At 43.9% G+C, this 14,552-nt stretch overlaps 1 protein-coding gene across 11 annotated transcripts in view; it reads left to right on the top strand.

The window, feature by feature from the left end:
- SGCD (sarcoglycan delta) overlaps window positions 1-14,552 on the top strand; it is a 358,597-nt gene that overhangs the window by 306,724 nt on the left and 37,321 nt on the right. For 8 of the 11 annotated variants that reach the window (XM_015293902.4, XM_046900442.1, XM_046900443.1 and 5 more), the window contains one exon: window positions 26-8,209. The exons of the other annotated variants lie outside the window; for them this stretch is intronic. In XM_015293902.4, the coding sequence (XP_015149388.1) occupies window positions 26-199 (174 nt within the window). In that variant the 3' untranslated portion in view covers window positions 200-8,209. Of the gene's footprint in view, window positions 1-25; window positions 8,210-14,552 lie in introns of those variants that run through there. 11 annotated transcript variants of the gene reach the window in all.

Raw genomic sequence — 14,552 nt, 5'->3', positions numbered from 1 at the left:
TCTCTCTCCCCTCCTCCGACTTCAGATAACATTGAATTCTGCAAAAATCAAACTACCTAACTTGCCTCAAGGATCTTCCTCTTCTGCAGGGTCCAGGCAAAAAATCTACGAGCTCTGTGTGTGCCCCAATGGGAGGTTATTTCTGTCTCAGGCAGGCGCTAGCTCCACCTGCCAGATAAATACAAGCGTCTGCCTTTGAGAGACAATTTGCAGTGGGGCATCGCAGGCAGCACAAAAGCCAATTCTGGTCTCCTAGATTGCAGCTGCCAACTATTTTTACTAGAACACAGAAAGCCTATCAAAGACTTTTTTTGTGTGCGCGCGTGTGTGTGAATATATATATAATATATATATATATATATAAAATTATATATATCCTCTGTGTAAAATGATGTTTCAGTACAAGGAATCCCAGGGTGACCCTGTTACATTTGTGTAGCATTTCTCTTTCCCACACCAAAATTTACTGGTACAATCTACTGAATTGGGCTTGATGCTCCCCTGGACTCTTCTGTAACAGTACAGTCTAATGATCACCCCTTGGTTTTGACCATGTTCTAAGAGTAATGGGATTGCTGGCTGGTGTAGACCCTGGAACCAATGTAGAGCCACCAACATACTAAAGGAAGAGTAGCGTCTCTGATTATTTTTGCACCATTAAATCAGTGGCATGAGGAAAACAAAACAGCCAAATGTGCTGTACTGGTTGCCTAGAGTGATCCAAGACACCTGGAGTTAAACTGCACTCTTTAATTTTCACCTGAAGCATGGCTCCCTGTTGGGAGAGATGGGTCGCACTTTGCTAATAGAAAAGTCCTAATCTTCTTGCTGAATCACTTTCTGAAGGGCTTTGCTTCTTACCTGTACCTGCAATGAATGCCTTGTGCTATTCAGACGTCACACGTCAGCTCTAACCCCAACCTAAAGTCATCTCTGTGCTAACAAAATTAGCATTGTATTTGTTCTTGGAAGGAAAAAAAGTTATGCAAGTTGGACTAGGAGAGAAAAATCTTGAGCCACTTTAGTTCACAGGTGTCCTGGATCACCCTGCACACCCTCTATTACCACCTTTAATTTGGAAGTGATCTCACATACCTGAGAAGGTGTAAGATTTGGAAATTACCCACCAATACCTATAGAAACAAAGAAAATCACCTGTTAAACCCAGTGAAACACAGAAATTCATCTGAATTTGACATATAATATCTGTGATATGTTAGAATTCTTGTCCTCTTTCTATCCAGGACACAAAGATCACATACATTTTGTGGAGATTGCACACATCAGAGATGCTGACAATGAAATAGATATTTTTTTAAGACTCTATAAGGATTTTGACAAATTCAGATTACTGGAAAGCAAAGGCTTTGGATGCTGGTTCCTCTAGAATTTAAGCCCCAAAATCTCTATGGTCAAATCTCTTCACGGGTGCGTTTTCCTTACCGAAGTCCAGGAGTTACTTGCAGGCAGGATAAACCACAAATCTGATCTGGTGATATTATTTCCAGTGATGAAGTTTTGAGGGGAAAAAACTGAAACGAGCCCAGATCTTTTAATTCCGACCCATAACTGCATCCACATGCATGTAAAAACTGTTTAGAAACCAACGTACTAATTAGCACAAAAGGGTTCAAGTCACAGTAAACCTCATGAGGACAGCAAGGTTTCTACACTGAGATGCTACTGAAAATATTGCCTCATGTGCAAACATGGCAGATCTGTGCCCATCCCTAGCAGTATCTGAGCAAAGCTGGTATTCTTGAAGCAATTTTCAAGATACAATGTCACTGACGGTAATTTTTAGAAATAACCTCTCCCTTTCCTTTGGAATGTATGTCCACATGTTTTCATGTGGTCTGAATAGTACCAGGGTTTGATGTTTTTAAATGATCGATTCTGGCCTGATCCAAAACTGACTGGACTCAATGGGAAGATATCCATGGTGTTTTGATTGGATGTTGCTTCCCAACGAAGCAACATTCCTATAAAATTTATTTCTGAAAGAAGACTGAGTTATCTACATATATTTCACTGATGCTTTCAGATTAATTAACAAATTCAAATTATTTGTTAATGAATGATTCCTGTAATTATTATCTTGAGTCAATGTTCGAATGCAAAGGGTCACCCAGGATAACAATTGTATTGGGACACAGGACTATACCATCTCTGTTCAAAGAGGGGAATTGTGCCTATGCCTTAAGTCAATGCACTCAGCAAGGAGAAGCACATCATATTTATCTTGTTATAAAAACTAGTTTATTTGGGGGGAGGGACAGGAGGGTGTCTTGGGAACTGGTTGTGCAACTTAAAACAGATATTAATGAAATATATTAAGACTGTAGGGGCACTAAGAGTGATACTGTTGTTTCTTTTTACCATGTTAAATATAGCAAAATACTGTGTATGTTACCTCTGGGACCACAAGTGAAGTCCCATTCATAGTCCTACATTTGCTATAGATTATTTTCCCTTTTTCATTTAATACTGATCACAAACATTATATCAAGCGTGGCCCAATTCATAAACAAATCCCGTGTTTGCAAGCACGTGAGTGGTTGTGAAGATGCATGCTGCAGGAGGAGTGCCCTGTACGGAAAACAAGTTGGGTTAACTTTCCCTTCCCTGAAGGTATCAGTGCTAGTTGGTAGCATGGGGCTGAGCACACAGAGTGGCCCAGCAGGGATGCTGGCCCCCAATCCCTTACTCTGTTCCCCACTGCCCAGAGGTCAGTCCTCAGACACCCTCGGGCTGCTCTGTAGCAATTTCACTTTGACCTGATGGTCTTTCTGCTGGGATCTTGGATGAGGTGAGCACCCTCATAACTTGGGAACACCATAAGATTGCATAAGGACATTCATTTTGGTATGAATTTCTGGGGGGCAGCTGTTAGAGAACAGCCTTACTGCTCTGTGCCTCTACTGTTTTCTGCAGAAAGTGAACAATGGGTACCTTAATTATGTCTAGGTAAAGGAGTTCAATATGTTCTACAATTTTGTCTCCAGATTTAAAAGCATAAAATGATTTTCTGTGTGCCTAGAGATTGAACCCATGCAGAGACTTGAAAACCATTTGACCCTCACTTCAGTTTTAAGACCACAGTTCAGATGATGCTGCTTGCTCTGGAGTTGGCCATGTGAGTAATCCTCTGCTGTTCAGTGAGTGGCAAACCATGGCAGGCAGGATTGCATCTATGAGATTCAGGGGAAAAACTGCATTTTTGTTTAAAAAGCAGCATGCAGACACATCCAGCCACCTCACACTTCATAGTTTGTTGTCTGGAGGCAATTGTGGTGTGCCTAACTCACCTGCTGGGAGAGGCAGATGATGAAGGTTCAGTTTTCCTCCTGCCTTGTCCAGAAACCACTCACAATTGCTTTACCTGTATGGGTTGATTTTCCCTGAGTGCAAACCAAGTCAGAACATCCCTGGCTGGAACTTTGTATGTATACTCTACCTGCTGTTGATAAATGCCAAAAACAGGGAAGGGTTTTTGTATTTCTTTATGAATTGGGCCTGCAATTCAGTTCAGTTGAGCATTTGCTATGAGGGCAGATGGCATTTATCTCAGATCAGAGTTTAGTTTTACCTCTCAACACTAAGGCAAGGCTGGGGTGGGTGGTGAACTTGTTTATGCTGAGCTCAATGGAAGAGATGCCAATGACTTCGTGGCCTGAGCTAGGGCAGGAGCCTGATGGGTGAGAATTCAGGGCACTGATGCCTGAGGAAATAGTGCCAGCAGCTGTGGTGGCTGTGGAGCTGAACTCTGATTTTACCGTGCACGATCCTACATTGCAGCTATGTGCATTGCAAACATTGAAATGCTAATCAAGAGACTGTGATACTAGTGTCAATGTCCCTTAGGCAACCAGATAAAGATAAATGCTTTTATGTATTGTAGCTCTTAACTTTACAGGGTTTGGGACCTTGTTAAATTTGCTTTCAGTGCCACACTTCAGTACTGACTGTCAGTGCTTAGCTGTACACCAGTACCTCATGCATATGTCATGAATGACCCTTCTGCTGTAATGAGTTGGGAGGGCAGGTGTAAAGCAAAAAGATTTTGCCATTAGCAAAAGGAGAGATTCTAATACCGATGGTACAACCATATCCATTCTCCACGCACCTTTGTTTCTGTGGACTTTTAAACTTCTTTGAAGTGTATTACCTGGTAGTCAGTGAAATGGGTGGCTGTAGAGTACAAAGAAATGTTAAAATGAAAGGAAGCCATTGAAAAGGGGAGGCCAGTAACTGTGAAAATAGGTGTCTGACCTCTGTAGGTATACATGTTTAGAAAACAAAGCATGTGCAGAAGTGATCTGTATTTGTTTCTCTCTGTCAAACACCTGGATTTTAAGAGTTCGGGTTTTTTTCCTCATTCAATCAGAAGTATCACAATGCACAAAGAAAAAAGTTTAAGGCATTCACCTAGCAGTCCCACCTGCAGTACAGCAAAACAATGTCTGAATCAAGAAAACCCTCCCTAGAAATTACATGAAGGTTGAGGAGAGATTCCTATGGAAACCCGCGAAGATGTCCGGTCAGTTTGCATCATACCTAGTTTGCAATGACAGATGGTCTTAGAAGAGATTAACTTCTGTTGTCATAGCATTCATGCACGCACACATATACACATGGTTAGATGCACTTGTTTACAACAAAAGACATTTTTCTTTATATTTGCAGTTATGGCTTTAAGTTTCACGTTGCAAAGGACAATGAGACAAAGACCAAAGATTACAGAAATTAATCCTTTCTCTGGTTGCCCTCACACCTGAAATGCATTAAGTTTAATGGTGCTTTTTGGAACTGGCAGGAAAAACACAGGTTTATCACAAAGATGCATGTGAGAGCATACAGCAACAGGAAGCCTTTAATTCCCTTCACGGAGAGGAATGGAAATAACCTGGAATTCTTTAGGTGTGTACAGAAGGTAAGGTTACCCAGAAAGAGAAACATGAGGAGATAACCAAAACGTTAAGAGATCGTCCTGAGCTGAAGGTGTAATTCAACTGAGGAAATGTTTGCTGGCTGTGCACTCGAGCATCAGCACGTGAGGGATGCTGGTAGGACACACACAAGAGCAGGATGCTCCCGTGAAACCATCCAGGTCTTTAGTCCTTGGAATTCAGTCACCCTGTTCGGTGAAAAAGAGAAACTGTGCTGAAATGATTTCATTGTAAAGTGCATGCCGTAAAAACAAGAAAGTTTGGGGCTGTTCTGTTTGGCTGATGGTATTTGTTGTCTTTCTTTGTCGTTGTTTTTTTTTAATGGCTGACATTTTAAATTTGGAAATGTCATCATCCAGAGCTCACCTGAGCAAATGCAGGCAGCGCTCCTGTCAAGCTCTGGCAATCAGGGATTGGTGCTCCTCAAACAAACCCAGCAGCTCCTTCATTCTCATTGCCCTTCTTGTTGAGGAATGCAATCACTGTAACATTTCCATTTTCCCCATTCTAAGCTTTTTCATCAGCTCTGAAATTGCCATGTAATATAGCAGTATTTCTGCTTTGGGGTGGCCTGCAGCCCCCAGTGCCACCTCACACCTCCAAAGACCCAAATCAGTGAGCAGCAAGCATGGGGCAGTGGCACTAAGGTGAAATTTAGGCCTTTTAGGTAAATTCTGCACCACAGCTGCAGTGTTTTCACAGCTGATGTAGCCAAGTCTACAGCTGCGGTTGGAACAGAGCTGATGTGACTCTGATGAGATTATTCAGAAGGAGAAGAGCGCATTACAGAAGGCGGGCAGGAGGGAGAGGGAAGAAATGGCAAGAGACATCACCTTAATCACGGTAATGCAGCAAACTTCTTTGTCTGTTTACACTGTTATACTTTAAATTAATAACGTCCATTTCACTAAATATGGTAGCAATTATGTTTGATCTTCCCTGGTGCACAGTAGAATTACTGTCAATGGAAGCACTTACAGCTTGGGCTGCTTGAGATGGCTAAGGTGTTGTTTCCATCCACAATAACCACAATGGCTTGGGGCTGGGATGGAAATTATAGTGAGTGGCTTGTGTTTAGAAAGCTTTTAAATTTACTGTGCTTGAGAGAGCCCCAAGGCTTTATCATTTAAAACTCTCTTGTCCTGCCACTTGAATCGCATCGTGCTCACGTGTAAAGGGACGCACTTCATTTATACAGGGAAAGATGGATATTTAAAGCTGCAGGATTTTTATCCCGAGCAAAGAAGAAAATACAGTGAATTGCTGAGATTTCCCATCCAAGTCACATTAAACCAGAGATGCGCGTTAAGTCCCTTAACTTGCTGATTTGCTAAAGGTGTTAATTTCTGCAGGGAGTTCAGCCCTCACCTCAGTGCAGCTCATTGCCACACGGTGACTGGGGTCTGGGGTTAGGTGGGTGGCAGTGGGCTCCCTGCTCAGGGGGAAGCCAGATCTCCTTAGAGGCCGCTCATCTCCATGGACAGGGTGAGTGTTTGGTTTAACCAGTGTTAAAAAGTAGGAAGGCTGTCTCTGCTGTGAAGCAATACACAGCTGTGTATCTCTCTCATTCAGTTGGCCTGAGCTTTCTGCCAGTAAGTGTCAGAAAGAGAAATTCGTGCAAATCCCTTAGGTTTATTTTTCTCTTTGTTCCCAAATGCTTTGAGGAACAACGTGTGATCTTAGTAAAAAGGTCTTTGTTTTCTAAGATTAAAAAGGACATCTTTGAGCCTTTCACCAGGTCCATCCCAACTGGAACCTCACCCTTTCTAACAGCCCTACCATGGCAGGAATAGGCCCATTGCAAAGCACAGCTCGTGTGCAAGAATTTAAAGTTGCATCGTACTCTCACATTATTCCCCATTAGAAAGGCTTAACTGCTGATGGGAGATAAAGCTTCCTGAAGCCTCATACAGCAAAATGCATCATCCCTTTCCAAAGCAACGCAGCTTCTTTCTTCTTTTAAAGATTTCCTCATAACAGAGTCCTTGAAACATCGTCAGGCAGGCTCACGCTGTGGAGCAGAAGAATAATTAATTGTGGGCGGCTCTATTTCTATTGAAGGCTGGATTATAGTTGAAAGAATGTTGCTGTTGTCATTTCTCCCACTCTGAGCTGCAAGCACCACACACACCCCAGCGCTCTGACTGCACTCCTCCCAGGGCTGTTCCATAAACCCAGGGAGCAAGAGCCTGCTGCTTTGGGCCTCAGCGGGGTCCTCTTCTGGCCTTGTGCGCTTACTGTCAGTGCTGTTCTTGATGTACCAGCAGTGCTAATGATTGTATAGGTGATGTGTGGGTGCAGTCATGGCGGTGGTTATTGGTTGCTGCTCTAGGAAGCCTTTGTTCACTCGAAGGCAGCAGCTGCAGCAAGGCCAGGTGGACACTGGGACTCTGCTGTTCCAATGCATTGGGTTGGGGCTGCACTGTCTGCAGGGATTTCCTTTATGGGGGTTTTCAGAGTTAGGAGTAACAAAGCCTGACCTCGCAGAGACTCCTAGAAAATAGAACTGAGCACTCATCACACCCTACATTTATGGAAGAAGGGCTCCGTGCTAGCATTCCCACCCAGATTTCTCCCTAGATCAGAGCTATTCCTGAGCCATGTGCCAGATGTTGGTCTGGATCTGCACTGTGCAGTGCTTTGGGTGCAGGGAAGGGGTTGACCTTCTGGATCTGACTCAGATCCATTCTATTTCATTTTATTTTTTGCCTGCCCCTTATTTTACTTAGTTTCTTTGTGCATGAACACCAATAGAGTCATTGATGTTAACCCAACCAATGCTCCACGTAATTAAACCCCAAAACAACATTCAGTGCTGAAGCAAAACCCCATTCAACCACAGCAGCAGCATAAAGGCACGACCCATGTGATAATGGCAGTTCTCATCTGTGATGGTTAAATACCTTGTCTGACCTCTACTCTGATAACCACCAATGATCTTGATATTGTAAACAGGACAAAAAAATTCTAAAGTCTTATCACAGTTCTCATTAGGAAATTCAGATTGGTTTGGCTTTTTTCTTTTTAATTTATGTATGTGTGTGGTTGTGTGGGAAAATATAAAGCTTTTTTGTATCAAATAACATCAATCCTTGCACACTCTATGCAAAATTTTGTAAGCATTGCAATAATGCTATGAATTACACAAGGAACTATTTTAACTTTATTACACTTTCTGTATAAAAAAAATTTGTATTTAAATGATTTCAACTGCAATCTTGTAAAATATATTAATAAAATAATGATTGTTAAGAAGGAAAGAGCTGTTGAGTATTTTTGTTTGCTTGAGCATGACAAATGTGAGTTAGACCTCAGACATTTGTATGTCTGTAGGATTTGTCTGTATGTGTCTGTATATATCTGTAGGCCTTAAGTTGCTTCAGGGAAGGCTCATTTTGGATATTACTAGGAAAAATTTCTTCTCTGAAAGAAGAAATGCATTGGAACAGGCTGCCCTGGGAAGTGCTGGAATCACCATCCCTGGAGGTTTTCAGGAAAAGGGTGGATGTGATACATGGAGACATGGTTTAGTGGGCATGGTGGGAGTGTGTGGGTGGTTGGACTTGGTGATCGCAGTCTGCGATGTGCCAGGCTGGGTCATACCACTGGTCTGTCTCCCAGCCTCAAGTCCCTGGATGTATTCTTTCGCAAAAAAATGCTTTTGAGGTAGAAATGATGGGGAAAGTTGAGTTACCACCTGGGGTAGTAGACAGGTGCATACACCCAGCATCAAGCCCCTGCCTACACACAGGGTGGGGAGCATAAGCTCAAGTTTGTCTGCAAAAGAAACAATAATAAAAAAAAACAACCCACAGCACTGTGGACCAACGTGCTGCTTTAACGATCCATCAGTTTTATTTTAATTGGATAACTAATCAGATGCTCATGGGAGACTCTGCACTTGCCATGCAATCACTTGTGAGCACATTTTGCAGGAGCTGGGTTTTAAATACGAAGTTGTTCAGCCTGGATTTTGTCGGTAAATGAGAGCATTGATTGGGGCTCATTAGCTGAACAAATAGCAAGAATTCAGTCCAGCTGAAAAGATGTGCGTGCCTTCCAAGTGCAAGGAGCACGAGCCCGGTTATCACAGCTGAGACATTGCCAGGGTCCAGGCTGCAGGGCTCTGCACTCACCGGTTTGTAGGAGCCAATCTTTACCAGGTTGCAAATGAGCTCACTCTGGAATGTTGGGTGGGCATGCACAGCCCTTCTCTTGCTCTCCGGGTTTTGGACCGTTTGCAGTTTATAAAAACAACAACAATAAAAAAAAAAAACCTCACAAACATCTTTCAGCTGAATTTCAGCTGCCATTCTTGGCCTGAGTTTGCAATGTCTGACAAACTGACAGCAAAGTAATTCACAAGTTAACCCCGTTTAAGCACCACGCTGCCAGAGACCTCCCAGTAGCAGCAGGTGATGCAGCGCTGTGCCAGGGCAGGCAGTGGTTGCATCCTTCCCTGGGATCAGCAAACTCTCATCAGCTGTTGGTACACGTGCTGTGATTTAAGCAGGGACTACTTATGGAATTCAGCCCTACAAGCAGCAAAATCCACTCCCTGGATAATTATTAAATTGCAACTTCTTCCCAGAGTTGTTGCCATTCAGTTCTTACATATTTCCCCATTCTTCCTTTCTGTCCCTATAGGAAATTCATTGTTTCTTTTTTTTTTTCTCCTTCAGAAGCAGAAAAGATGAATCAAAAAAGAAAAAAAAATTCAAAAGCAGAAAAGAATTGAGACCAAATTAATCCATTTTATACTCTGTACAATGGTAACAACTTCAACACTTTCACACTTTATTTGTCGCTGAATTTTGTATTTCCCATCTCAGTCCGTCCGGTGCAGCCGAGTTGCTGCTGCTGAAGTTCAGTTATTAAATCAGGGTGATTATTTTTATTTTTATGAACAGTGTCCAAAAACCAGCAATGAGAAGTACTTATTTAACAGGTTTTCTCCAGCGCTGTGACCTTGATTCCTCCATCCTTAAACTGAACAGAAAAAAATCCGCTCGAATTTAGTGATGAAGGATCAGACCTAAATAGCTCCAGTGCCAAATGTGTCCCCCAGGAAAATTATATGGCCTCATTTAATAGAGAAAAAGCAAGAAGTGCGGCCGGCAGTTCGACCCTGGCTTTCTTCTGTAGTCAATCTATAGTCAGAAGCAGTGGAGGCAGTCTTTAAATATTTGATTCATGCTATCAGGCAATTGTAATAAACATCACTGATATGATCTGCACTTCTTAATGTTGGGGTATGTGAATAGCCTCTCACATACTCCAGGCTGCCATACAACCAAGCTTGTGTAACACCAGCTGTGCTATTTTTCCCTTCACGCCTACAGGGACATTTTTCACCCCACTTTTGGGCTTTGCTTGCAGCCTCAGAAGAAAAACTACAATGCAGGCAGCAGCCACACTGCTGCCTCTTTGCTGAGGAATGCATGGACCCTCTGCCTGGCCCCTTTCAGTGGGTGTATGGGGGGTGGAGAAAGCACAAAACGTCATTTAAATCTCTCAGATAACCTCATTTGGCTCCGTTTGCTGCTGCTGCTGGGGCTGGGCTCCTCTGGGGGCTGCTGTTTCCTCCACACCTTCCTCAACAGCCCAGTGCCTATGCCTGGCTGTAACCACAGGTATTGTCCATGACAGCATAGGATCGTAGAAGCATTTGAGTTGGAAGGGACCTTTAATGGCCATCTAGGCTAACCCCTCTGCAGTGAACCGGGACACCCACAGCTCCATCAGGTGCTCAGAACCCTGCCCAGCCTGACCTTGAATGTCTCCAGAGATGGGGCACCAACTACCTCTCCAGGCAAGCAACCCGTTCCAGTGTAAGCCCCAAGTAGACAGACAGACCTCAGTGCTTCTTTCAGCGCCCTTTCAAACAGAATAAATTTGCTTTGCTTCCCTAAACTCTTCCTACAAGGTGAGCTTAGCAGCTGAACGCTCCAAGTCAGCCATAGGATGCTCTGCTTAACTGAGGTGAGCTCTGACATGTGGAACATGGCTCTTAGATCTCCTTTGCCAGACTGGGGACATCTAACGAAATTTAATAAAAGGCAACTGTATGTGCATGTGTCAAAAAATGATGCTCTATCTGGGATGCAGCTGAGAAAATGTGGAGTGCCCCAGGTCAGGGCACCTAGTGCAAGAAGTCTCCTGGGAGGAGCAAGGGAAGGCCATGACACCATAGTGTCCCGCATGACATATGTACATGGGCTCCAGTGCTCTGATGGGGAAAAAATGAGGCCCCTGAGCTGTAATAAGCAGTGTTAGAGCTGTCACTGGGCCTTGAAAGAGGTGCTTTAATTTTAACATGTCCCTTCCCCAAACACAACCAGCCATAGTGAGCTATCCCAGCAGCAGCTGATGGCTAAACAAAGGGTGAGAGCCTGAAAAACTTCATTACTTTCCAGCATCAGCAGACCTAGCAATAGTAAGTGCCTGCTTAGTACGGGTATGTGCATAACTCATGCTTACATGGGGTCGGGGAAGCCCATTTCAGACTGATACGTTATTTTTCTGTCAGTTCTAGCACCTTTCACAAGTATTTGGGTATTTCAATATACCCCAATCTCAAAAGATTATTTTCTTTCCGACATAACTGCTCTGAACCATAATAACCAAATTTGAAAATGACTGTAATCTACTATACAGAAGCTATCAGAAAAACAGTGATAGTGGAACCGTAGGTTCTGAATGCTGGGCGAGCTCTGCACACACACTGACACACACAATGAACAAAGAGAAAAGAATGGAGAGAAGCGCCGCAGCTTCCAAGAAAACCCACAGCCCACCACCTACGTGATGAACTTTGAAGCACAGAATGCAGCATGCCATGAATTATTTATAAACTCATTTGCAACAAACGGTTTTGCAGGCAAAGCAAACACAAATGGGCGGTGCAGCCCTGCCCAGGGCAAAGGTGGGGATGGGAGCAGTGTGTGCTCGGACGTTGCACAGTGCAGGTGATGAGTTGCACACTAAGTTTAAGACGAAAACCTCAATTCCTAGCAAACTGCATCCTGATGTACTAATACCCTCTCACCCCACTGCACTGTCACATGCCATCGCTCATTGCCAGCTCTCTTTGGTTGCAGCTCTCTTTGTGCTCTCCAGGCTTCCCCTTTTGGAGAATCCAAATTGCTAGGGGAGCAGCTTTGCTGTGGCAGAGGGGAGAGCCTTGCTCCAAGGATGGGTTAATGAGCCCTAGGACCCTCTGCTGCTGCCCTCAGAATATTGTCATCCCTACTTTACATGAGGACTGCAAAGAGGACTTTAAGATAAGCATAAAAAGGTGCAGGAATGCAGATGGCAGGCATAAGCAAAGGCATTCAATAAGTTACAATGAATTATTTGCAATTAGAAAACACTTATAAGCTGCTAAATTCCATTAACATTGCATGGCTCATATAAAATGACCCCTAATTGCACATTAAAGAAGGACCTGTCTTCACATGTTTTCATCTCACTGTATCAAAAACAATTAGGTGAGGAGCACATTGCCCACACCGGCCCATCACGTAGCAGGCAGCAGGCTGACAGCTGTAATGCAGTCTTTCCTTGCTATAGGAAAGACTAAAAAGAGATCAGAAATGTCAAATCCACCTCCTGTCATCCCAAAGAAATGGATAATTAGCAATCACAGAGTCTATCTCACCCAAGCAGTCTCCCATTCCACCCCTCAGACCACTTCCAGCCAACCACAGGAGCACAGGTAGGTGGACACCTATACTGAACCAAATAGGTAAAAGCCAACATGGCAATGCCTGGGGTACAAATCCAGAAACACTCTGGTAAATCCAGATGGAATTGCTCTTTGCCTGCATGATTTGGGCTGAATCTGGACTAGAACATGCTCCCTAGGGGATTTGTCCATAGAGTGACCCTTAAACTGCCCCAGATCATTTGGCTGCAGTGCTCTAGTGGTAACTGCCCTGGCCTCCCTCATTCACTACGTTCCTTACACTAAACACATAGAAAACCTGAAACGTGGCATGGGAAATTCAGTCATCTTCCATCAAAACAGCAGAAAGTCCTTGCTGGGCTCAGAGCAGGTGAATATTTCCCAAGCATCATCCCTGCTACCCATGACCTGCTCCTCAGTGCTGATAAATGAGAACTAGGAGTTACAGTGAGTATGACAACGGGGCAACTAACAGGCATTAAGGGCTTGTTAGGACAGGGAAAAGGCCTGCCTGCATTAGATTACTAACAACTTGCTTTAACACACATTTTCTAGGGAATATTATTTCAATTTAAGCCTTAGGATGCTGGCAACCTGAGCAAAAATCCCTTCAAAGAGGAAGGGCAAGCAGGAAGATAGCTGAAAGAATTAGTGATGAAATCATATTTCTGGAGTCAAAAGTGCCGAGGCTGGGCTGTGCTGGGAGCACTCAGGTTTTAAAGTGTGGCATTTGTTTCTGAAGCCTCCACCGGAGGCTGAGAGCAGCTCCTGCAGGAACAGGATGGGTTTTCTGTTCCTCGGCAGGAGATGGATTTGGAGAGGGATTTGTGACATGCTGCACAGAGAGGACTTTCCAAGGGAATTAAAGCTTTTTCTATTCTGGCTCTGGAGCTGCTGTTCAAGACTTCACCCAGCATTCAGATAGAAGATTGTTGTGCCTGGAGTGAGGGCTTAAAAGCTTCAAAAGAAAAAGAAGGGCTGTTCAATCATGAAGTTATTTAAAAGCCCAAAGACAAGGTATGCTGAGGGAGCAGTGGAAGCCTATGAAAGTCAGAGGTGAGGCTGGAAAAAGCCTTTTCTTCCACTTGGATACAGGACCACTCTAAGGCAGTTCAATTATTGGTTGGGTAAAGGCTGCAAAAATCATAAAGGAGGTGCTGGCAGTTCACTGTTGGAGCATAAGCTCTGCCAATGGCATCATTTGGATGTCTAAAGCCCTTGGCTCTAATTGTAATGGGGCCATGCTTGAATAAACACTGCTAGGATTACAGTCATTGTGGAAAATGGGATGGACAAAGTCCCAGTCTTCCAGGAGAGAGAGCTGGCACAGAAAGAACCTGATGTGGTGACACATCTCCCTCAAGATGAGAAGGCTGATTATGTGCAAAGAGAGAGGCTAAAGCAGGTTGAAACATCCCTTACGTGAAGATGCTCCATGTAAAGCTAACTGTATGCTGCCTGAGCTCACAGCCACTTCAGCAGCTGGTCCCACAGAGGTGGGAAGCTGGAGAGCCAAGGCTCCTGGGGACCAGGGACAATTCCTCCTCATGAAAGGAGACACAGATTCAGTCAAATCCCAGGCTACAAGCTTGGCTAGAAATTTTGGAAATGTCCATTTGAAAATCCATATATTGGATTCTGGATACATCAGGTCCAATTCCTCAGAGATGCAAGAAGCTGACCACCAAAATGGTAAGGAAAGCAAGTAACGTGAATTTAATGACCGCTAAGAACACCAAGTCCAACCCACCCCACCATGCCCACTGACCATGACCCTCAGTGCCACATCTCCATGGTTCTGGAACACCTCCAGGGACAGTGACCCCACCACCTCCCTGGGCAGCTGTGCCAATGCATCGCTATTCTTTTGGAGGATAAACTGTTCCTAATATCCAACCTGAAACTTAGGTACCCAA

The sequence above is a fragment of the Gallus gallus genome, chromosome 13 (assembly GCF_016699485.2).
Source record: "Gallus gallus isolate bGalGal1 chromosome 13, bGalGal1.mat.broiler.GRCg7b, whole genome shotgun sequence".
Taxonomy (NCBI): Eukaryota; Metazoa; Chordata; class Aves; order Galliformes; family Phasianidae; genus Gallus; species Gallus gallus.
Note: the sequence above shows the minus strand (reverse complement) of the source record. Positions and strands in the feature narration are given on the sequence as shown.